This window comes from Mauremys mutica, chromosome 1 (assembly GCF_020497125.1).
Source record: "Mauremys mutica isolate MM-2020 ecotype Southern chromosome 1, ASM2049712v1, whole genome shotgun sequence".
In the NCBI taxonomy this organism is placed as follows: Eukaryota; Metazoa; Chordata; order Testudines; family Geoemydidae; genus Mauremys; species Mauremys mutica.
This window is the reverse complement of record NC_059072.1, coordinates 199,927,654-199,950,368: the sequence shown is the minus strand read 5'-3', so window position 1 is coordinate 199,950,368 and position 22,715 is coordinate 199,927,654. Positions and strand designations below refer to the sequence as shown.

General features: G+C 44.4%; 1 protein-coding gene across 4 annotated transcripts in view; it reads right to left on the bottom strand.

Moving 5' to 3' along the window:
* ITSN1 (intersectin 1) overlaps positions 1-22,715 on the bottom strand; it is a 195,930-nt gene that overhangs the window by 62,973 nt on the left and 110,242 nt on the right. For all 4 annotated transcript variants that reach the window (XM_045002376.1, XM_045002377.1, XM_045002374.1 and 1 more), the window contains 3 exons: positions 11,764-11,993; positions 10,616-10,737; positions 1,210-1,454 (listed from right to left, as the gene is read on the bottom strand). In XM_045002376.1, coding sequence (XP_044858311.1) covers positions 1,210-1,454; positions 10,616-10,737; positions 11,764-11,993 — 597 coding nt within the window. The remainder of the gene's footprint in view (positions 1-1,209; positions 1,455-10,615; positions 10,738-11,763; positions 11,994-22,715) is intronic.

Sequence of the window (22,715 nt, the reverse complement as noted above, 5' to 3'; positions counted from 1 at the left end):
GAGAATGGGGAGTATGAATTTGACGCAGAAAGGGAGGAGGAAGTCAATGACCCATCTAGATATGGGGAGCAATCTGCATGGAACACCAGGAGAGGAAGATTAATATATTTTATCAAATGCCTAATTAAACTAAACCTGCTTCATAGTATAGAGTGCCCTGTTGTTGAAATGTTATTGTATAGGGACGTGAGTAACAGGGTGGGGAAAGTAAATCGTATAGTATGCATAGTATTCACTTAAAACTTGAATAGTTTTGTCTTGAGCTACTTTTGTTTAGGTAGGGAAAAAATAAAAATAAGTGGCAAGTTCAGTTTTAATTTTCTTATATTATTGCTTTTTCAGAAAAAAGTTGCCCAGAGAGCAACATAGTTTAAATGATTCTTTCAGAACTATTGTGCTCTCTTGGGTAAAAACTTTTTTAAAGCACTGTGTGTTAAATACTCAAATATTTCAGTAAAATACACACTTCTAATTGTAAAACACCTTATTTCATTAAACAAAATAATTAACCAATTATTTACATAGTAGACTAACCTGTCCTGATAAAACATACAGTATTACGTTTCATTTATATAATCTTTGGGACATGAAACTTGTCTTATATGTATATAGCATCAGGCACACCAGGGGAGTACTACTGCATAACAATAAATTGGTTGACTTTAGCAGCAGCATCATCATCTTAATGTAAAATACAAGCTGGTAACAATGAAGTAAGAGAAAGTGTCAATTCTGCTCTCTCACATATTTGGTTTATAAACAAATGAAGGATGACATGCTGGGATTCCTGCTGTAAAATAATTCTGAATATGGTCAGGGAAAAGGGCCAGATGGGCAAGCTTTTGTACTTGTCTTCTTGATTGCTTAAGAGGATATGGTGAAAGCATGCCTTTGAACTGGGAAGCCTAATTTAAATTTTAAAAAAGCCACAGAAAAAACAAACAAACAAAAAACTTTTGCAGACTATCCTGTTAAGGAAAAAATGTTTACTGAAGGGAAAAAAATTACGATGGGAGTTGTGTTTTACTGAAGATGAATAATCCTTCCTGATTTACAGTGTGCTGTCTAATTTCCTGCAAATATCTCATTTGCCAGGTTAACTACTGACACAATCTCAATGGATGAGAAATGTAATGAATTTTAACTGAACACAAGTTAACTGCTTGAAAACCCACAGTACTGGTTTGTGATAACCACCAGCAAACATACGTTGAACTGAAGTCGGCCCAGTTGTTGGTGGCTGCAGTAGATTCTGTTGGAGCTGGAGCTGCTGGAGTTGGGGGTGTTTCACGCAAAGAAACCTTAGGTGCAACAGTAGTCTCAACGACTGGTTTCACAGAGGTTGGAACTTCGTTGTCAGGTATTTTCTCTGCATAGTTTGCAGGGAACCATCCAGTCTTTCTCTTCAGTTCTCCTCCAAGCCACCCAGGTTCTCCAGTCTGGCTTTCATCCACCTGTAAGTACATTAAATCACAAGGTTCAGAAACATCAGAAACATTTTTACTTAAAAATCCAGCTGCCATTCATAGTTGATTGATTTTCTCCAGTTACTGGAAACTCAAAATTTTGTTACAAATAAAGGTGTCATATGGGCAAAATTGGATAATTTTTTAATATTCAGCTATTCTTTATACAGCATACATAAATGTGTAATGGCATGAGTACTATAATGCAAAGTCATCCTTTTAATAATTAATACTTTCCCAAATTCAAATATTTGAATGGGATGGAAAAAGAAAAAAAAAAGACTGCCTAAATCTCAGGCTACGTCTACACTTGCGCACTTCCCTGAGTATTTGTCCATATACTGCTAGAACATGTACCTTGTACCCACACAGCATCCACATATTCTGCCTGCACAAGGGTATATGCTGCGTATGGGCATATACCTGCATCCATACTGCCCCTTTTCAGTACATGACAGTAGTGCTATTTCAGGGTCAGCGTCCTGGAGTCCTTTGTGTCACAGGAGATGCTCTGGGAACCACTTCACTGCGTGTTGCCAGTACTGGCAACACATAGTTGCTGCCTTCACACATTTGGCATCAGCAGCTCTTGGTCATCTCTCCCTTTTGCCAAACTGCGTTGAAGCCAAGAAGCAAGCCCAAAATGTGGTTCTTCTCCTGCTACTGCTTGTGGGATTAATGTTCATGCAGTCCAGTACCAGATAATGGATAGAATGGGTCAGAAAAAATTGAAATGCTGAAGACAACTGACCAAAAGGGCAAACAAATATTTACTAAGCTTCCAAGGAACAGATGTGTTGAATGCTGGGATTGCAACAGTATACTCATGGGTGGACTGCTGCTCCTAGTCACAGATAAACAGCACAGTGTGGTGGGACCACATCATCTGGGAAACCTGGGATGATGACCAGTGGCTGCAGAAATTCTGAAAGAGGAAGATCTTCATGGAGTTGTGCAAGTTGCTTGCACCAACCCTTCAGTGCAGACCACTCAGTTTCAGAAATCCATACCAGTACAGAAGCAGGTGGCTATCACCCTTTGGATGCTGACAACACCTCATAGCTGTCGGTCAACTGCAAACAAGTTCACAGTTGAGAAGTCAACTGTTAGGGTGACTGTTGTACAGGTTTGTCATGCTATCAAAACTGCAATCTACCCATGGGTGGTTGCCATAATTAAAGGCCCTCAAATTAGAGCAGGATTTCAGAGGATGTGCTTTCCAAACAGTACAGGCACCATCGAAGGAACACACATTCCAATACTTCGTCCATTAAAAGGAGCCAGTGAATACATGAACCAAAAAGGTTACTCATCACCCATTCTCCAAGGCTCAGTGAACAACAGAGGTTGGTTCATGAACACCTATGTTGGACACAGGAAAGGTTCATGACACCAGGGCACTCAGGAGGTCAGGACTGTACTGCGAAGGGCCTTCATTCCCCAGAAAAAACTTGATTGTGAATGGTTTTTCTGTCCCCACAGTTATTTTGGGGGACCCCGCATACCCACTTCCAACATGGCTCAAAGCTGTACCCCAACATTACCAACCTAAGAAAAAGCAAATGCAAGTACAGAGTAGCTGCAAAATGGTAGCAGAATGCACTTCTGAGAGTCTGAAAAGCTCGCTGGTGATGCCAGCAGACCCATCTGAATGCCAGTGCAGTCAATGCAGTTCAGATTAGCATGGTGTGCTTTACCTTGCACAACATTTGTGAGGCTAAAGGGGAATACTTCCAGAGCGAGTGAGCACAGGACAGTTCTGGCTTTCAAAACCTGCACAGACAGCTGGATCCCACCTACATGCACACTGCTCCTGTTCTCGAAGAGCAATGGAGATTCGCAATGTGATTTGCTCGCACATTGTGGATCAGGATGTAGCCAGGTGACTTGGAATTGTGCCAAGGAATGACTTTACAGAATCACTGCAGACACTTCTGCAAATCTAGAGTAAGGATGGAAAAATTCTTTTGCATGGAAGCTACTTAATTTGACATAGTAAGGCTTCTGGTTGCAACTGTCCCTAGACTACTCCCCTCTATGGCTGACAGATCACTCTGCCTTAGGCCACGTGTTGACTTTTTGCATGTCTGCTACTGTTTGTATCCCACACTCTTCAGTTAGCATAAAACAATCCATTATTTCTGCCTTGTGTTGGGCCTATCTCTGCCTCAGTTCTATTAATTCACAGCAAAACACTGAAATAAATGGACTGCATGCTTGACTAGTCCAATGTGACTTTGCTGCAGTGCAGAGCAAAATTGCCACTGCAGCAGCACTGAATACCATGTTGAGATGGCATTCTGAGTGACATCATTTGCACTCTTTGGGAATTGCTAAGGTGATGACTGAAATCAATAATAAATAAGTTCAGCAATAATAGGTCACAATCTGTCTTTTTAACCTGCTAAAAAGGGCTTCTTAAAAATGGACCACACTGATACAGTTGCCTAAATGACTTAATTTTTTTTTGCACAAGTAGATGAGAAATATACAAGAATGATTTTAAAAATTGATTAAAGGTTTCTTTAAGCAGAATTGAAAACTCTACAAATTCTTAAAACAGTACAAATCATGAGGATGAAATTTCTGTTTCTTCAACCAACATTCGCTTTTTAAAAAAATATTCTATAAGCATCTTTTTACACTTTACAAAAAATTATGATTTCCCAGCTTTATAGAGGGTAGGTGACGTGTTTAAAAGTTTAAAGTATAGCACTGTATAACTTCAAAGAAGCAGCTTTTGTAAGACTTCACAAGAAGAACACTCAATGACCAAAAAAAAAAAATTAAAATCCAGTTACCTCTGGCATTTAATCAGATTGAAAACAAATGCCACCATTATATATCTTTTTTCAACCATATATTCTATCTGCCAGAACACTATCCATTTCTTTTTAAAATCTACTTTCCAGAAAGCTGACTTTCATCTTAGAAGATGAATGAAACCCCTACTACTACTCAGAATGTAAGATCTTCCAGGCAGTGATCATCTTCTTAAGTTTGTGCAGTACCTAACACAACGGGGCACAGATCTCTAGGCTCCGACATATTACAAACAACAACAATCGTCTCCATCGCCATCAGTTGACAAAACTGACTACAGACTACTATGCATTATTATGAAATTGCTTTAGGCTCTGGGCAGAAATGGAGCTATTTGATCCTGAATTACGTTTCTCTAATACCCAGGCCACTAAGATCAATAATCCTAGTGTTCTTCATGGAATTACTTGCAAGTTCATTCCAATACACTGAAGTACACAGGAGATGGTTAGTGCCATCAGAATCTTCTCAGGAACTTCAGCTTGGTGCTAGGGGAGGGGATGGAAAGATGCCCAACCCAAAGGAAAACAAATGAACTCATTAACATTCACTCCGCTAGAGAAATATCCAGTCAAAAGGAAAGATAAACAGCATTCCTCCATACAGAGTGCTAATGAAATAGAAGTTAGAAATGTATCAGTTTGAGAGGGAGCCTAGAATGGAAGGGGCTGTCTAGGTTCAAAAGTATTATCAATCCAAGACAAATGCATGGTTAAGCTGTAGGAAAGGCTGTAAATAATTATAAATACAATTTATACAAAAATAATCTTTAAAAATATGTTTAAAGTTTAAGGAACATGGAACGCCAAAAACTCCAAGTTAAACGGTAAAAATAAAAAAGTTAAACAGAAAGAACATAAATAAAAAGTTTATTTGACATACTTTAACTCAACTCTCATCTGTATTCCCATCATGCACACAGATTCAATGGGAGACCATGAATATATAACAAAATATCCCAATATTAGAGAGAGCCAGCATCTGTATCTGGTACATACTTCCTGAACCCTTTGGTGATTTGTCTACCCCCTAAAAATTAAATGCCCCCTTCCACACTGGTCCTGCAGTTCCACACATATATTACAGCAAAGATAAAAAATGAATTTAAATTACCAGAGAGCTGGAGACCAGTTAAAGCGCAGTTCAGTCTCACAGGGCAAACAGTGTTTCAACCAACTCTTCAAACCATGTTGCAGCCCTGTTAAAGCCCAAGGTGGTAGCATGGTTCAGGAACATGGTAACACACAACCTAACTCTTGTCTGCACTGTCGGACTGAACCGTGCTTTAACTGTGTTCTCTCAAAATATTAGCAGTTACAAGTGAGGCAGGATTCCAGTTGTAGCTATATAGTGCTCACCAGCCAGCATGGACCAATCCAAATCACAGTGCTGTAGGCCTTCATGTACATTAGAACATGATTGTTATAAGCTCGTTTTACCCCAGTCCATACTGGTTGGCCTAGACAAGCTGAAAGTTTAACCAGAGTTTAACTTGCATTTAAATGGTCATAAGGCCAGCCTATATAGCAGGGATTGGCAACCTTTGGCCCACGGCCCGCCAGGGTAAGTCCCCTCGCGGGCCGAGCCAGTTTCTTTACTTGCCACATCCGCAGGTTCGGCCGATCGCAGCTCCCACTGGCTGCAGTTCGCTGCTCCAGGCCAACGGGGGTGTCGGGAAGCGGCGGTCAGCACATCCCTTGGCCCGCACCGCTTCCAGCCGCCCCCATTGGCCTGGAGCGGCGAACTGTGCCCAGAGGGAGCTGTGATCGGCCAAACCTCGGACGCGGCAGGTAAACAAACCGGCCTGGCCTGCCAGGGTGTTTACCCTGGCGGGCGCGGGCCAAAGGTTGCCGATCTCTGCTATATAGGATCTTAGACATACCTTAACACATAAGCTTGCAAACTGTTACTCTCCAAAAACTATAATTGACTTACACCTTTTAGAAGCATGATATGGCCATTTTTTTTGAATGCTTAAGTGATGTAGGCATTTAAGAGCTTAAATAACTTTAGACAATGGGACTTAAGTCTCTCAAAAATTTTACCCTAGATAAATTGGAAAAAACATGTAACTTGACAGTAACAAAGCTATATTTATAAAAATGTATTAAAAGATTGTGCAGACTTCCTAACAGTTATACAGCATACTTACCCATTCCCTTTTAATCTCCAGCAGGAAAGCAATGATTTGAAAGTAAGGCAGAATTATAACACATTTCACAAATTAAGCAATTACTAAAGAGCAGGAGAGCAATCTCACTAGAATCAGTTGTTAGCTCTGAGAGTAATTAAAGATATTTAAATAAAAATAAGCCAAGGCCAGACGAAGCCTAAAGTCATGTACAGGTGAACGCAGATTATCCAAAACGTGATCTGAAATTTAGAAGTGTCCCCTGAAATCAGAATACTGATTTTCCAACATTTCATTATGTTCCCCGAGCCGTTTAGTAAACTGATGTTTAGTCTTCCTCAAGCAAAGCTCAGTGTATGCCTGTACCTCTAGCAAACATTTTATTCCCTGAGATAGTATTAACTGGGTTATTCCATTCTTCAATAACCTACAGAGCCCCACATGACTGCACACTTTCTCATTTGACTGATGACTTGCCAGCCTCACTTCTTTACTAAAGGATAAGTGACAACATTTCAGTGAAATTATTGCACTTCAATTGGGTTTTGGGCCTCTTCCTAAATCATTCAGTAATGCCACAGTCCAATCTTCATGATGTCATGAACACCAGATTATGATATTGCTGAATAAATCAAAAAGGAAGAAAAGGCTGATCAGAGCTTCTTTTTACTAATGTCTAGATATCATTAAGATATGACAGTTTAGAAAGTTCATTTTTCCAAAACCCAACTGAAGTTTACCAGAGTGTGACAGTTTTTTTAAAAAAAGAACTCATTATGATAGGAAGATCAAGTAGTGAATTAAAGTCATAATGCTTCTGCGCTATAGTTTTTCATAAATTAACTAGATTTTTACATAATATTTTTGTTGAGAATTTTTTTTAAACTGTAAAATGACATTTGCACGTTACAATATTAATATCGCTTATTCCAATTATTCAGATATTCTTAAACATTAATAACTATTGTTAGTGACAATTGCAGTTACAATTTTTAAAAGATTTAGGAATTACAAAGAGTGCAAGTTATACTTCCACAGTATTACTTAAGGCTAACACAACAGTATTTTTAGGTAGATTTATCCCCGTGGTACCAACCACTACAATTAAAGATGCAAAAGCATTTCCATTCCATTTACACCCGCAACAATGTTTCCAGTTGCTTATCGTTTTCTGAAACTTCCTTTTTTCAGACTGACATTTTCTCTACTTTGTCCCTGCCTGAAAAATTAATTTTAAAGTGTTTCAGCAAAACAATTCAGCCATTTTTAAGTAGGGGAAAATGCTTGAGAGGAGAAGTTATTGTATGAACAAGTAAAAAAACCTATACTGGATCATTATGACAAAGTAAAAATTGTAGAAAAAATATATTATTGGAAAAACGATCATGCAATTAAAGTTTATAACAGCATATAGATTGTGACCTTAATGTAGTGATTTCCTAACTCAGAGTAAATGTTTAACATCACATTAATTTAACCATAACAGTCTCTTAATATAGTTGAGTTTTTTTAAATTGGAATTAGAATAGTTTGCCTTGTCTGAGTACTACAGTTTTAGATAGGCTTTATAGCCTAAACAAATCTTGAATACTCTGTTCTGACCTGAAGACCAAATGTTTCACTGTAGACTAGTTGACTTTGGGAACCCTGTTCAGACACTTTGGACTTCCCTGCCACAAAAAACTCATTTAGAGCTGAGTTATTATACTAAGACTGATACAGTTTGCTCATCAACTTTATCTATACCTTGCATTATAATGAACTTTTAGAAAACTGACCATTATTCTAATCTTATCACATTACATCCACCACAATCCCTCCACTGCTGACAGGACAGTCCCTGAAATCTAACCACCAGTGATCAAACCAGCAGACAAAGTAGGTACCATCAGAGTCCTCAACCACGATGACTACACTGAGGCCAACCGACAACTCTCTGACACTGCCTACTACAAAGAACTCAGACAACCCCACATCCTAATTAACCCATACATTTAAGGGTATCATCAAATCCTTCCCTCCAAACAACTCCAAGAGAAATTCTACAAACTCATCCCCCGTGAACTCTTCTACGTGCTTTCCAAGATACACAAACAAGGGAACCCAGGCAGACACATCATATCTGGCCACAGCACTCTTACTGAAGTAATATTGGGACTCATAGAAACCATCCTCAAATCACTCAACACACAAAGGGCCAAATTCCTCCAGGACACAACCAACTTCCTCCACAAACTCTGCGACATTAACAACCTCCCTCAGAACTGCTTGCCTCAAATATTTACAAGACAATGGACAACCCTCAGATATGCATCCCAAACACATTGCCAAACTCATCCATTTCATCCTCACTCATAGCAATTTTACATTCAACACCACCACGTTTTGTCCAAATCATGGGAACACCATGGGTACTAAGATGGCTCCCCAATATGCAAAACTCTTCATGGGCCAACTTGAAAAATTTCTGGACAAATCCACCACAAAAAAACTGAAATACATTAATGATATTTTCATCCTCTGGATAGATGACAAACTCCCTCTGAGATTTCTACCACAATTTCAACAACCACCAAACATCCACTAAACTCTCTGGAACACTCCCACACTAGCACCAACTTCCTGGACACCACAATCAGCTTCCAACAATGGAACCCCACAAACACCCACATACAAGAAACCCACAGATCACTATACCTATCTCCATAGATCCAGTAAACACCCAAAACACACCAAGAAATCTAATCTACAGCCAGGCACTCAAACCACAGAATATGCTCTTAGGAGAAAGTCCAGGATATACACCATAATACATTCAAAACTGCCTTCACCAAACAAGGATATTCCAGAGAAGTAGATCGCATCATGGAACAGGCCACCCAAACAGAACCTACTTCAAATACAGAAATAACCACCTCTCGCACCCCCCCGCCAAACTGTACAGCCCTACTTGTCACCTACCACCCCATACTGGAACCCATACAGGTATTATCAAACAACTACAACCCATATTCGATGGGGAGCCCATCCTGAAAGAAATCTTTCCTGAACCCCCTCTTCAAACCTCCAAACAACATCTCCCCCAAACTCTCAAAGCTCAAAAGCTCCCCACACGCTAGGACACACCAAATGAAAGCAGTGACAGACCCTGCCAGAAAAACAGATGCAAAACCTGCTACAATGATCAACACTCTCCACAATACACTTTTCAAGATCTCTGGGTTCTACACATACCTATCACAACATATCGTTTACCTCATCCAGTGCACTAAATGCTCCAATAGCAAATCTGTGGGTGAAACCAGACAATCACTACGCTCTCAGATGAACTCACGGGAAAATGACAAGACACAAAAATGTCACATCACCTGTGGTGAACACTTTTCACATAGTGATCACTCTATATCTGACCCCTCAGTCCTCATCCTCAAAGGAAATTTGCACAATACTTTCAAAAGATGGCCTGGGAGCTTAAATTCATAACTTTGCTAGTCACTAAAAGTCATGGACTGAATAGAGACACTGGATTTATGGTTTAGCACAACAATCTATAACCTGCTAACAACCTCCCTTTCTTCCCTGTGCCTTAGAGATGTGTTAACAGGCAATTTCACCTTGTATGCTCCCTTGAAATGTGTGCTAACTATTTATGGTAAACTGTTCTACTTTGTATTTAGCTATGACACTCTGAGTAAGGTCTTGTCTTCATGTACAGCGTCAGAGCTGCACATGTGCAACTGTACCACTGTAGCACATTAGTGAAGACACCACTATGCCAACCAGAGAACTTCTCCAGTTGGTGTAGTTAATCCACTTCCCTGGCAGTAGCTGAGTCAATAGAAGTTCCACACCCATGAGCAATATAGTTATACTGACATAGGCCAGTCCTACACTACAGACCTAAGTTTCCCAGACTAGAAGAAGAGCTCTGTGTGAGCTCGACAGCTTATCTCCCTCACCAATAAAAGTTGGTCCAATAAAAGATATTACCTCACCCACCTTGCCTCTCTCATTATTCTAACAGCAGAGATAATAAATGATAGCACATACTGTACACTTCAGTCTTTACAACTTGCTTGTAATACTTGTGGAATATGTAAATTCAAGGTTAGGTTGAATAAAATACTGGTATAAAAATAGAAGTAGAGATGTAAAACAAAGTACAGTTTTCCAAGCAACATCACACTCTTCTTACCATGACTATGTCACCTGGCTGAATAGTGATTTCATCATGGCTTCTGGCTTCAAAAGGATACAATGCTCGATAATATACTATTTTTACATCCTCCTGAGCAGAAATAGTTAGTGGAGCTTTCTCTATATATAGAGGAAGAAAAATACATATTAAAAACTAAACAAAAATGTTTGTGAAACACTTTAGAAGAAGAGAGGTAAAAAAAATGAGAGGCAAAGTGTTAATTATCACAATGCCCCTGAGAGGCAGAGTAAGTACTATCCCCATTTTACATAAGGGGAAATAAGCAAACAAATAATTAAACTTACATTTTCTCTCTATTTTCTCCTTTAGCACCACCTATTTAAAATAATATGCTTTTAGCTTTTATGAAACACACAGCTATTTATATAGAAAATAACTGCATTTAAAACCATGTACAATGATTTTACAACTTTCCCTGTTTTGTTTTGAAGCACTGAACTGACATAATGGATTAACTTGATCAGTAAGTTCCTGGTATAGATGGTCATTATCCATATAGTGACCTTTTACAGCCTCATTAAACCGCACCTGGAAAATACTATATGGCTGATGGATAACATCTACTGTATTTATTCCCCCTTAACTGGTTTTAAGGTTTTTTCCAAACAATTTGGATTTTTGTTTGTTTTTTTAAATTGTATATGACTATCTAGTTACATACTGCCTCTACTTTGAAGGATCCCAAAGCAGATGTTATAGACTAGCATACAAACTGTACACAGGGGTGAAGAAAGTTATTTTTTGAAGTGCAATTTCACCTTTAAAAGGTGAAACATGGCAACATTATTTTATCTCATTGTTTTGAGAAATAATAGTTTGTTGGAGACAAGCACCAGTTTACAACTAAATTCTCTTCTCCAAGCTGCATGGTGCATCTCATCCAGTCCCCTTCACTCCCTATGTGACTTCTATTAAATTCCACACTTGTAGGGAGAGCAACAGCGCCCAGAAGAGATCTGTGATGCAGAGTGGACAATGTAAGCCTTAAACCATTTATTTAAACAAGATTAGTGACTTAGTTTGAATACAGAATATCCAACATATGGAATAAGAAGACAGGACGTAAGGAGGGGGAGTCTATGTTTTAGCAGCTGTATGCAATAGATTTCCTTACTCTTCCATACCTGCACTTGACCAGGGCGCCTGGATGGCTGGCTTGGCTGGCTCTTGATGTTGATGGAAAAGCTTATTCAGTTTATCTTGCATTTCCTGTTTGCCCTTATCCTCACTGTCTGTCTTCTTGATTATTTCTTCCCTTTTTGGCTTTTCATCTTCCTGAAGTTTTTTTTGCCGCTGGTGCTCTTCCTCCTGTTGCACTCGATCAAGCCACTGTTTATCCCTTTCCTGGATTCGTCTGTCAATTACAATTTTTTTTTAAAGCAGACAAAAGGGAAGTAAACATAATATTTAGTTTTCTTGTGAATATGTGATTCATGTTATTAGCTTACATAGTTCTATTGATGATGATGGGAAATATCAAGAACACCCACCCCATAGCATCTCCTTACTGCTGAAAAATCCCAGAAGACACGCCATTTTGAAAACCCTGCCAGTAGAGCTCAGCATCTAATGAAGAAGAGCCATGCTAGTGACTCAGCCAACTAAGAGACTACTACTAAGACTACAAAAAACTGAATTTAATGGCAATCAGAGTAATTGCCCAGAAAATATCTAGCACCAGGATAGTATAACAATTTGACAGTTAAGGCTGCAACTCAGTTCTTAATATAACCCTATATTTTCAGCCATGCATATGAAATCTGTGGGTTTACTATCGGAGTTCTGCAGAAGCACCTCTAAGGAGCAAACAGTGAAAAAGACAGTTACCTTTTCTGTAACTGGTATTCTTTGAGATGTGTTGCTCATGTCTATTCCACAGTAGGTATGCGTGCTCACCACATGCACGTGTCAGAAGTTTTTCCCCTAGCAGTATCCATAGGGGAGCGCCCCTAGCAACCCCTGGAGTGGCACCACTATGGTGCGGTATAAGGGGCACTGCATGCTCCCCCCACCCTCAGTTCCTTCTTGCCAGACAACTCTGACAGAGGGGAAGGAGGGCGGGATGTGGAATAGACATGAGCAACACATCTCAAACAACACCAGTTACGGAAAAGGTAACTGTCTTTTCTTCTTCGAGTGATTGCTCATGTGCATTCCACAGTAGGTGATTCCAAGCTATATCTGTTGGACATGGGTAGGAGTTCACAAACTCTCGGGATGGAGCACAGATCTGCCGAACCCAGTGTCTTCCCTGGTCTGGGAGATGATCGCATAATGCGAGATGAACGTGTGAACTGAAGACCATGTGGCAACCCTGCAAATGTCCTGAATGGGGACATGGGCTAAAAAGGCAGCCGACGAGGCCTGCGCCCTAGTTGGGTGTCCCCTCACAATTGGCTGTGGGGGAATTCCAGCCAAGTCGTAACAGGTATGGATGTACGATGTGATCCAGTTGGAGAGCTGCTGAGTGGATGTCGGCCGACCCCTCATGCATTCGGACGAGGCGATGAACAGCTGCAAAGACTTTCTGAATGGCTTAGTCCATTCCAGGTAAAATGCCAGAGACCGTCTCACATCCAGCGTGTGGAGGCGGCGCTCCTCACTGGATGTATGGGGCTTGGGGCAGAGGACCAGCAGGAAAATGTCCTGACCCATGTGGTAGGTGGAGACCACCTTGGGAGGAATGACGGATGTGGGCGGAGCTGGACCTTATCCTTATGGAACACCATGTATGGGGGATCGGAGGTCAGGGCTTTAAATTCTGAGACCTGTCTAGCTGACGTGATCACCACCAGGAAGGCCACCTTCCACGAGAGGTGTGACCAGGAGCATGTAGCTAATGGCTCAAGGGGGGACCCGTCAACCAGGATGGCACCAAGTTCAGGTCCCACTGCAGGACTGGGGGCCTAACAAAGGGGAAGAGATGATCCAATCCTTAGGGAACTGGCCAGTCATAGCATGGGAGAATACCGTGTGCCCTTGCATCGGCAGGTGAAAGGCTGATATGGCTGCCAAGTGCACCCTGACGGACGAGGGTGCCAGGCCTTGGGCTCCAAGGTGAAGGAGATAGTCTAAAATGAGCTGGATCAAGGCAGCCACAGGGGAAACACCCCACTCAGCCGCCCATCGGGAAAACCAAGACCACTTTGCCAAGTAGGATTGGCGTGTGGAGGGTGGCCTGCTTTCCAAGAGGATGCGCTGAACCCCTTCCGAGCACGTCCTTTCCTCCTGGCCTAACCATTGAGCAGCCACGCTGTGAGGTGGAGTGCCACTAGGTTGGGATGGAGAAGAGGGCCCTGGTCCTGGGAGAGCAGGTCTGGGTGGGATGGCAACAGCCACAGCGGGGAGACTGCCAGGCTCGTGAAGGTCTTGTACCAATGTTGCCTGGACCACACCGGGGCAATCAGGAGGACCCTGGTTCTGTCCATCTTTATCTTCTCCAGAACCTTGCCGATCAGCGGGATTGGGGGGAAGGCATAGAGAAGCTGGCCTGACCAGGATAGGAGGAAGGCATCAGAGATAGTGCCCACTCCCAGCCCCCGCCTGGAACAGAACCAGGGACACAGGCGGTCCTGCCAAGTTGTGAACAGGTCCACCTGGGGAGTTCCCCATTCTTGGAAAAGTCCGTGCACCACCTCTGGGTGTAGAGACCACTCGTGCTGAAAGGAGAAGTCTCAGGTCAGACGATCTGCCCGCGAGTTCCGGGCGCCCAGTAGGTGGTAGGCCTGTAGGCAAATGTCGTGGCTTATACAGAAGTCCCACAGCCTGAGGGCTTCCTGGCAGAGGAGAGGGCCCCACCTTGTCTGTTGATGTAAAACATCGAGGCCGTGTTGTCCGTGAGGACTCTGACCACCCTGCCTTCCAGGTGCGAGCGGAAGGCCACGCACGCCAGCCGGACTGCCCTGAGCTCCTTGATGTTTATATGCAGGGCAAGGTCCTGTGCAGACTACAGATCTTGGGTCTGAACGTCCCCCACATGGGCTCCCCACCCCAAGTCTGAGGTGTTGGACATCAGCTCTACTGACAGGGGCCTGCCCCTGAATGGGACCCCACGGAGCATGTCCTCTGGGAGGACCACCGTTGTAGGGAGGTGATGACCAGCTCAGGCACAGTGAGGACCTTGTCCATCCTGTCTCTTGCCTGGGAGAACACTGAGGCCAACAAGAGCTGGAGGGGCCTCATCCTGAGTCTGGCATGGCGAACCATGTGACCCAGGAGCTGGAGACACACTCTGGCTGTCATCACATGAAACTTTGTGACTGTGTTGACGAGCCCTTTCAAGGTCTCGAATCTGTCCGGTGGGAGGTAGGCCCTAGCTAATGTCACATCCAGGACTGCCCCAATAAACTTTATGCACTGTACCGGGACTAACGTGGACTTGGTGTCGTTCACCCACAGGCCCAGGGTGGCGCACATGGACAAGAGGAGCGCCGCGTGAGCCCGCACCTGTGATCGGGAGCTGCCCTTGACCAGCCAGTCATCCAGATGCGGGAAGATTTGGACCCCAGAACGTCTGAGGTAGGTTGCCACCACAGACATGCACTTTGTGAATACCCTGGGAGCAGTGGATAGGCCAAACGGGAGGACCATAAAATTGGTAGTGCTTCAGCTCAACTGTGAAACAGAGGAAGTGCCTGTGCTCCTCAAATATATGAATGTGGAAGTATGTGTCCTGCAGGTTGATGGCAGCGTACCAATCCCCAGATCCAGGGAGGGGATGATGCAGGCCAGAGAGACCATGCAAAACTTGAGCTTTACCATGTACTAGTTCAGGCCTCGCAGGTCCAAGACGGGCCTGAGTCCCCCTTTGGCCTTTGGGATAAGGAAATAGCGGGAGTAGTACCCCTTGCGTTTGAACTCCACTGGCACCACTTCCACTGCTCCTGTCAAGGAGCCGCCCCACCTCCTGCTCTAGCAGGGCCTCTTGATAGGGGTTCCCCAGGAGGCACGGGGGCTGACGGTGGTTGGGCAGGGTAGAGGTAAACTGGAGAGTGTAGCCCCGGGAGATGGTGTTGAGGAACCAATGGTCCAAAGTCAGCTGCGACCATTCCAGGAGAAAAGCACACAACCGGTTGGAGAAGGGAAGCTTTATTGTATCCCTGATGTGAACTGGTAGGTTGCCCCCGGGCGTCCTGTCAAAACTGGCGTTTCCCCACCTGTTTACCCTTGGAAGACCCAGCCTGGGGGGCAGACCAGGACTGCCTCTGCGGGTGTTTCTTATAGTCCCATGACTTTTTATAAGGGGGCTTGTATTTAGAGTGGGTGGCCTGGGTGGGAGCCTGCTGCGGCTTAAACTTGGGCCTAGCCGGAGCCGGGACATAGAGGCCAAGTGTCTTAAGCATAGTGCAGGAATCTTTGAGACCGTGCAGTTTCATGTCCGTCTGTTGCACAAACAGGGCCTTGCCATTCAACGGGAGATCCTGAAAGGAGTTCTGCACCTCACTGGACAGCCCAGGCAGCAGGAGCCATGACGCCCTTCTCACGGGCACCACGGAGGCCATGGACCTTGCAGCAGTCTCGGCAGCATCTGACGCTGCCTGCCCTGGCAGCTGCTGTACTCTCCTCCACAAGAGCTTTGAACTCCTTCCTGTCATGCTCCTGGAGGGAGTCCTCGAATTTGGGTAGAGGGCCCCACAAATTGAACTCATACTGATCCAGGAGAGCCTGATAGTTCACCACCCTTAACTGGAAACTCGAGGATGAATAAACCCCCAAATAAGTCCAGCCTTCTTGAGTCTTTATTTTTCAGAGTAGGGGCTAGTTGGCCCTGCCTCTCCCTGTGGTTGACTGACTCAACCACCAGGGAGTTGGGGGCAGGGTGGGTGTACAGGTATTCATGCCCCTTGGCAGGCACAAAGTACTTCCGTTCTGCCTTCTTACAGATTGGGGGCAAGGAAGATGGCGTTTGCCACAAGGCATTTGAAATCTTTGCCACCTCTTCGTGCAGTGGAAGGACCACCCTGCCCGGTACTGAGGCCGATAGGACGTTGAAGAGGGAGTCCGAGGGTTCCTCCACCTCCTTGGCCTGAAGGTTGAGGCTTGATGTCACCCTTTTCAATAGTTTCTGGTAGGCTTTAGAGTCCTCCTGCGGAACAGAGGGAGGAGGGGCAGTAAACGCCTCATCAGGGGACGGTGAGGATACAGGCACGGTACTCTGCGTACCGACTGGTACCAGAGGTCCCACCACTTGGTTGCCTTCCGCACACAGAACCGAAGATGCACGTCCCACCAACTCCTTTCTAGGGGGCTGGGAAAAGGAGGCTGACAGTTCTTCTGAGGCTCCGGCCACTGAGTGAGCCCCCACCAGGGGCTGCGTCGGGGTTCATGGGGCCCATTGGTACCACGGTGCAGGCCAAGGAGCCTGGTGCCATGACACGTGCTGTGGCACTGGCAGAACAGGCTGTTCAGCCTGACTAGCCTGTCCCATCGACTGACAGCTACGAAGGGAGGCTGGGCTGACATATGATCTGATACTGTCCCTGGACCAGGGGGAGTGGTGGCGTCGGGAACGGTGCCAACCACAAGACTGTGATCCCGACATGAAGGAACGGTACCACCGGTAGCAGCTGCTCCACGATCAGCTCCAGAGGGTGGATCTGGGATGACAAGGTGCCAGTGACTGACGTCTGGGACTGCGGGAGCGGTACTGCGGAAGGGTCCTGAAGCGAGACAACGAACGGGAACTGCGTCAACGCCTGTAACGCAATGGGCTGTGGTAGCCTCTTGGAGACGACGACCTCCAGTGCCGTCTGTCTCATTCTCAACAGGGCCCGCTCCCTTCGCGAGGTCTGTGGTCCCTGGAGGCGGAGCGGTGCCTGGAACCCGTCAGCTGGAACCCAGCCAGACAACCTGGTGGGGGACAACAGTGACCGGTGTGGACTACACACAGGACAGTCACTGAGCAGCGAATGATGTCAGGAACATTCCCTCAATCACAAACGGTACCGACCAGGAGGCAACTGCAGCAATTCAAGCGATGGCTTGCCTCTGGACTGGGGAGCCAACAGTGGCAGTGCCCGTGGTACTGGCAGAGACACAACGTCCTGGGCCATTTGCAGGGCCTCCGGCATGGAGGGCACCCGGACATCTGGGGAAGCCCATGCTGACTGGGCCGGGCTACTCCACTCAACCTGAGTCGGAGGCCTGGAGGCTGACGGGGACTGAACTGCCCAATGTGGGTCTAGTCTCTCCCCTGGTCTTGCTCCAGTGCCTCAGCGGAGAAGACCTCTTCTTAGCCTTCTTGGCATGCCCCGCAGACAGGGAGTGGTGCCGACTGGTTATCACACACTGATGCCGCTCTACCCAGTGGCGACTCGGAGCGGTGCATCGGAGTCAGGGTCAAGGCCGACTTCATCAGAATGGCTCGGAGCCAAATGTCTCTTTCTTTCTTGGTCCAAGGCTTGAAAGATCTGCAAATCTTGCAGCGATCACTAAAATGGGTTTCCCCCAGGCTGCGTAAACAGTCTGCATGCGGGTCACTCACTGGCATCGGCCGCCTGCAAATGTCGCACGACTTAAAAGCCCGGGGCATGCCCCGACCCCGGCTCAGTAAACTAAACTAATACTAATCTAAACTACTTCAACTACAGGTACTGCTACTATGAACGAACAAGAGTTCTAGAGGAAATCTGCAGACAAGCTGGAGCAGAGCAGTTCCAATGCACCTTTACTGGCGGCAAAAAGGAACTGATGGGGGGCGGGGGAGCGCGAGTGCCCCTTATACCGCGCCACAGAGGCGCCACTCTAGGGGTCGCTAGGGGCGCTCCCCTACGGGTACTGCTAGGGGAAAAACTTCTGGCATTGGTGTACGTGGCAAGCACACACACCTACTGTGGAATAGACATGAGCAATCACTCGAAGAAGAAGAAGAATGAGAGTACCAAGGACTCCTGAATGGTAAATGGTTCACTAACTTTGTGCTGGAGTTCTCTGCAAGCAGAGGGAAAAAAATTAACACCTCGGTTTTGCAGAAATCTTGGCGATCTAGAACTGCTGGTGTTCACCCTCTCAAATTGGGCTAAGATATTTCTTTATAAAATTTATAGTCACAGTCATTACTGTGAAGTTACTCATTTCTGATTACTAGGTAGATTTAAATGGATATGTTCACATGTAATCTGTGCTGAGCTGGTATTACTATGAGAATCATGTTTCGCATTCCCTGACTATTTTGAGTTTAAGACCCCAATGTTGCAAATTCACCAATATTTTATTCTTTATTTCTTGTAGTTTTACACAGTTCCATTAATACAATCCACAGAAAATCATTCTAAGAGTGACAAACTGTAGAAAAAATTCACATAATTCATTTGAAGATATAAAAACCCTTGAAATTTTCAGAGCTTAAATTTAGGCACTTCAAGTTTTAAAGTGACAATACTGAAAAGTAAGCCATCGTATATCTGCTCAGGAAATGTAAGGCTATATATTTGTGTTTCAAAATACTTATACCTGAACAAGACAGGCCAACTAAACAAGCCTTTTGGATATGATAAATACTGCATTTCCTGAAAACAGTTCTTTGTTACAAGAGTAAATCTGCCAACCCTGCAGGATTCTCCTGGATTCCCCAGGAATTAAAGATTAATCTTTAATTAAAGATTATGTCATGCGATGAAGCTTTTAGGAATCCATCCAACCAAAATTAGCAACCCTATATAAGAGGCTGGCTCTGTGCCTTTAAAACTGCATTTCTCTCAACACGCCTTTCCTGCACAGCTCTAGACAGCCTAGATGACAGAACATTCAGAATGATTATTGCTTTAAATCAGCATGATACTTTATCTTTTTCACCACACACACACGCTTTGCATGGCTTCACAATGAAGGAGCCATGAAAGAACTAGTCAGTCAGTCATGCTCATCCCCTAGATTAGCACCAGGGTGCTAGAGGGGCATCAAGTGGAAACTACTATATTCCTGTTCTGCCTATTGCCTAAATCAGGGGTGGGCAAACTATGGCCCGCGGGCCGGATCCGACCTCTCAGGGCTTTGGATCCAGCCTGCAGGCCCCGTGACACTCTCAGAAGCGGCCGGCACCACTTCCCTGTGGCCCCAGGGTGGGAGGGCAGAGGGCTCCGTACATTGTCCTTGCCTCCAGGCACCTCCCCCCGCAGCTCCCATTGGCCAGGAACGGGGAACCACGGCCAATAGGAGCTTCAGGGGAGGTACCTGGAGGCGTGGCAAGGGCAGCACACGCGGAGCCTCCTGCCCCCACCTCCCCCCCAGCGCTTCCTGGAGCGGCGCAGGGCCGGGGCCAGCATGCAAAGAGCCTGTCCTGGCCCCGGTGCATGCTGCTGCCACCCCGGAGCCACTTTACGTAAGCGGCGCTGGGCTGGAGCCCGAACCCCTCCTGCACCCTGCCCCCAACACCCTGCCTGCACCTAGCCCCCCAACTCCCTGCCCTGAGCCCTCTTGTACACCCCGCACCCCTCCTGCACCCCAACCCCTTGCCTTGAGCCCCCTCACACACCCCTCCTCTGTCCCAATCCCTTGCCCTGAGCCCCTTCCTGCACACTGCACTCCCTCCCGCACCCCAACTCCCTGCCCTGCATACAATTTCCCCATCCAGATGTGGCCTTCGACCCAAAAAGTTTGCCCACCCCGGCCTAGATGTTCCTACTTTCCTTTCCTTACACTTTATAGATCAGGCTTGTACACATCATAAAAAGTGAGCATCCCAGGCACAAATTCTACCAGCCCATCAAACACTGAACAAAACAAACACTGAACCTAATGATACTCTGTCTGCCAAAAAAAATATTGCCCTCGGAGTGAGTAAAGAAATAGAATTTTGCAAGGCTATTACATACACACACACACACACACGTTTCCTCTGTCATATTGCTCTTCTGGCAATTTCATGCTTGCTTTTTAACCACATGCATGCATGTGGAATTACTGATACTTGCTGATGACAGGTGTGTCATTTATGGACTTGGCCTTTTCTATAGCACACCATTTTGTTTAATTAAGAGCACTGCAGTATTTACACCAGAGTCCTGGCAACACAGTTTAATGTGCAAGTGGGCAAGAGTTACCTTCCAAGCCAACTAAAGACTGGGTTGATGCCTAACCAGCATAGCCACCATCACATGCTGATACGACTTGAGTCCAACAAGAATATTTCATCTTTCTGTGCAAGGTATGAAGCTACTCAGCACAACAGCTTGTGCAGGACAGCAGGCTGTGTTTAGGCCTCAATACTGGCAGGAGTATTGGACTGCTTGGGATAGCAGAAGAGTTATGTAATACCAGCACCAATACATTGTTAGGAGTAAGGTGCCAGGGCAATGATAGTAAAAGGAATACTGTTTCTCCAGCTTACAAATACTGCCAGGGCTTTCTGACTTCCAGTTATGTCATTTAACTTCACATAGTAAAGCTGCAGCCCTTTCAGCCATTTGTTTCAAACATTAGTCTGTGTCTCTTCATTAGTGAATGATCTTGCAATACATTTAGAGTCTATTATTCAGAAGTCTTGTTGTAATACTATTAGACTGCACTATATAAAAACATTCAGGGATAATCTTCTCTAGACAGCTTGATGCAGCATTTAATGGTGTTAAGTGTGCTTAATTTGTTCAAAGAGGGTTCTATATGCTTGTACTGTATATTGTTGTCATCTTTTCTCTTCCATTGAAAGGGAGCAGGAGATTAAACTGGGAGGTTTAAAATATTATCCAAGAGACGAATCAGTCATTTTCTATTTACTTATTATTTTGACCTTTTTGAAAACTTTAGGGGGTAATGTTAAGGTTGGTGGTGGTAAAAGCCAGGTGGTGCAAGCAAATGATTAATGATTATGTAACTGTGAGGAATCAGATGGAATCCTAAACTGTTTGTCTCCAGACATACCCATTAGAACTGCATGGGGCCTAGAATTTCCATCTCCTGGAAAATTTTGCATTTCCAAAAAATGTTTCTTTCTGAATCAGAAAAAGTTCGATATGCAATATTTTTCTTGGGAAGGACATTTAAAAAAAACATTTCAGAAGAACCAACATGGAATTTTTCAACATTTTCTGGTCCCAGCTCTCCAGGCTCTGAAGTGTGGGACCACAATTCCCAAGTTCTAAGCCAGGCTGGCTGCCAGGGAAGCAGGAAGCCTGGGTTGGCAAGAAACCAGGCACATCAGGCAAAATGTGTCAATTCCATTGAATCAGCATTTTCTGACAGAAAACTCTTCTGCTGGAAAATTTTCAACCAGCTCTAGTACTAATATTAGAGATTTTTGAAGAGATGTAGAACATTATGTAAATAATTTGCGGCTTTTAACTGGACTCCATTAACACACTTCCAATGTTAACGATTTTTTCAAAAGTCTTTTGGTCACACATATGGTTTTCAGCGAGATCCTGTTTTTCACCAAATTTTCAAATTGGTTTGAGTGGGGAAGAAGGAACATAGTTAGGTGACTTGCTCCAGGATCCTCAGATAGTCTGATGGCCCAGATTACGATTTAAGGCCTTTCTAGCTAGCTCCCAGTCCTTTGTTCTAACCACTTTACCAAGAGCTTTTGTTTAGATCAAGGGTTTAATGCTCCCACATTGTGTGTGTGATTGAATTTTGTTTTCAATGTTCTTTTGAAACCAAACAGCTACAACAGCTGTATCATATTAAAATTTTCTACTATGGTTTTAATAAAACTTCTCCCTTATGGAAGAGAGCTGCCAGCTAGTCTTCATACCATATATATGGAAAAAATGATTCTTAAAACAAAAATATTCCTTGTTCAGTATTTAAGTCTTGTGTGTAATACAAAATGTGTAAGTTACAACATCAGAAAAATTCAATGCATAGAAGAATATCAAACCCTTTTGATTTTTCCCTAGACTCCCAAACAGCGTGGACTTTAAAAATAAAAAATCTGTGGACTGGAGAATCATTTCTGTTAAACACACAAACACACACCAAGCATCCTAGTTTCTTTGCCAAATTCTCATCTCCATACAGGACAGCTGATTGAGAGTTCTAGGAAGAACCAAAAGCAAGGGTGTGGTTGTACGTGCATATAAGAGTCTTTCTCCACATTAGGCTTTGGATTCAATGATACAAGGCTTTTCCCCCTTCCAAG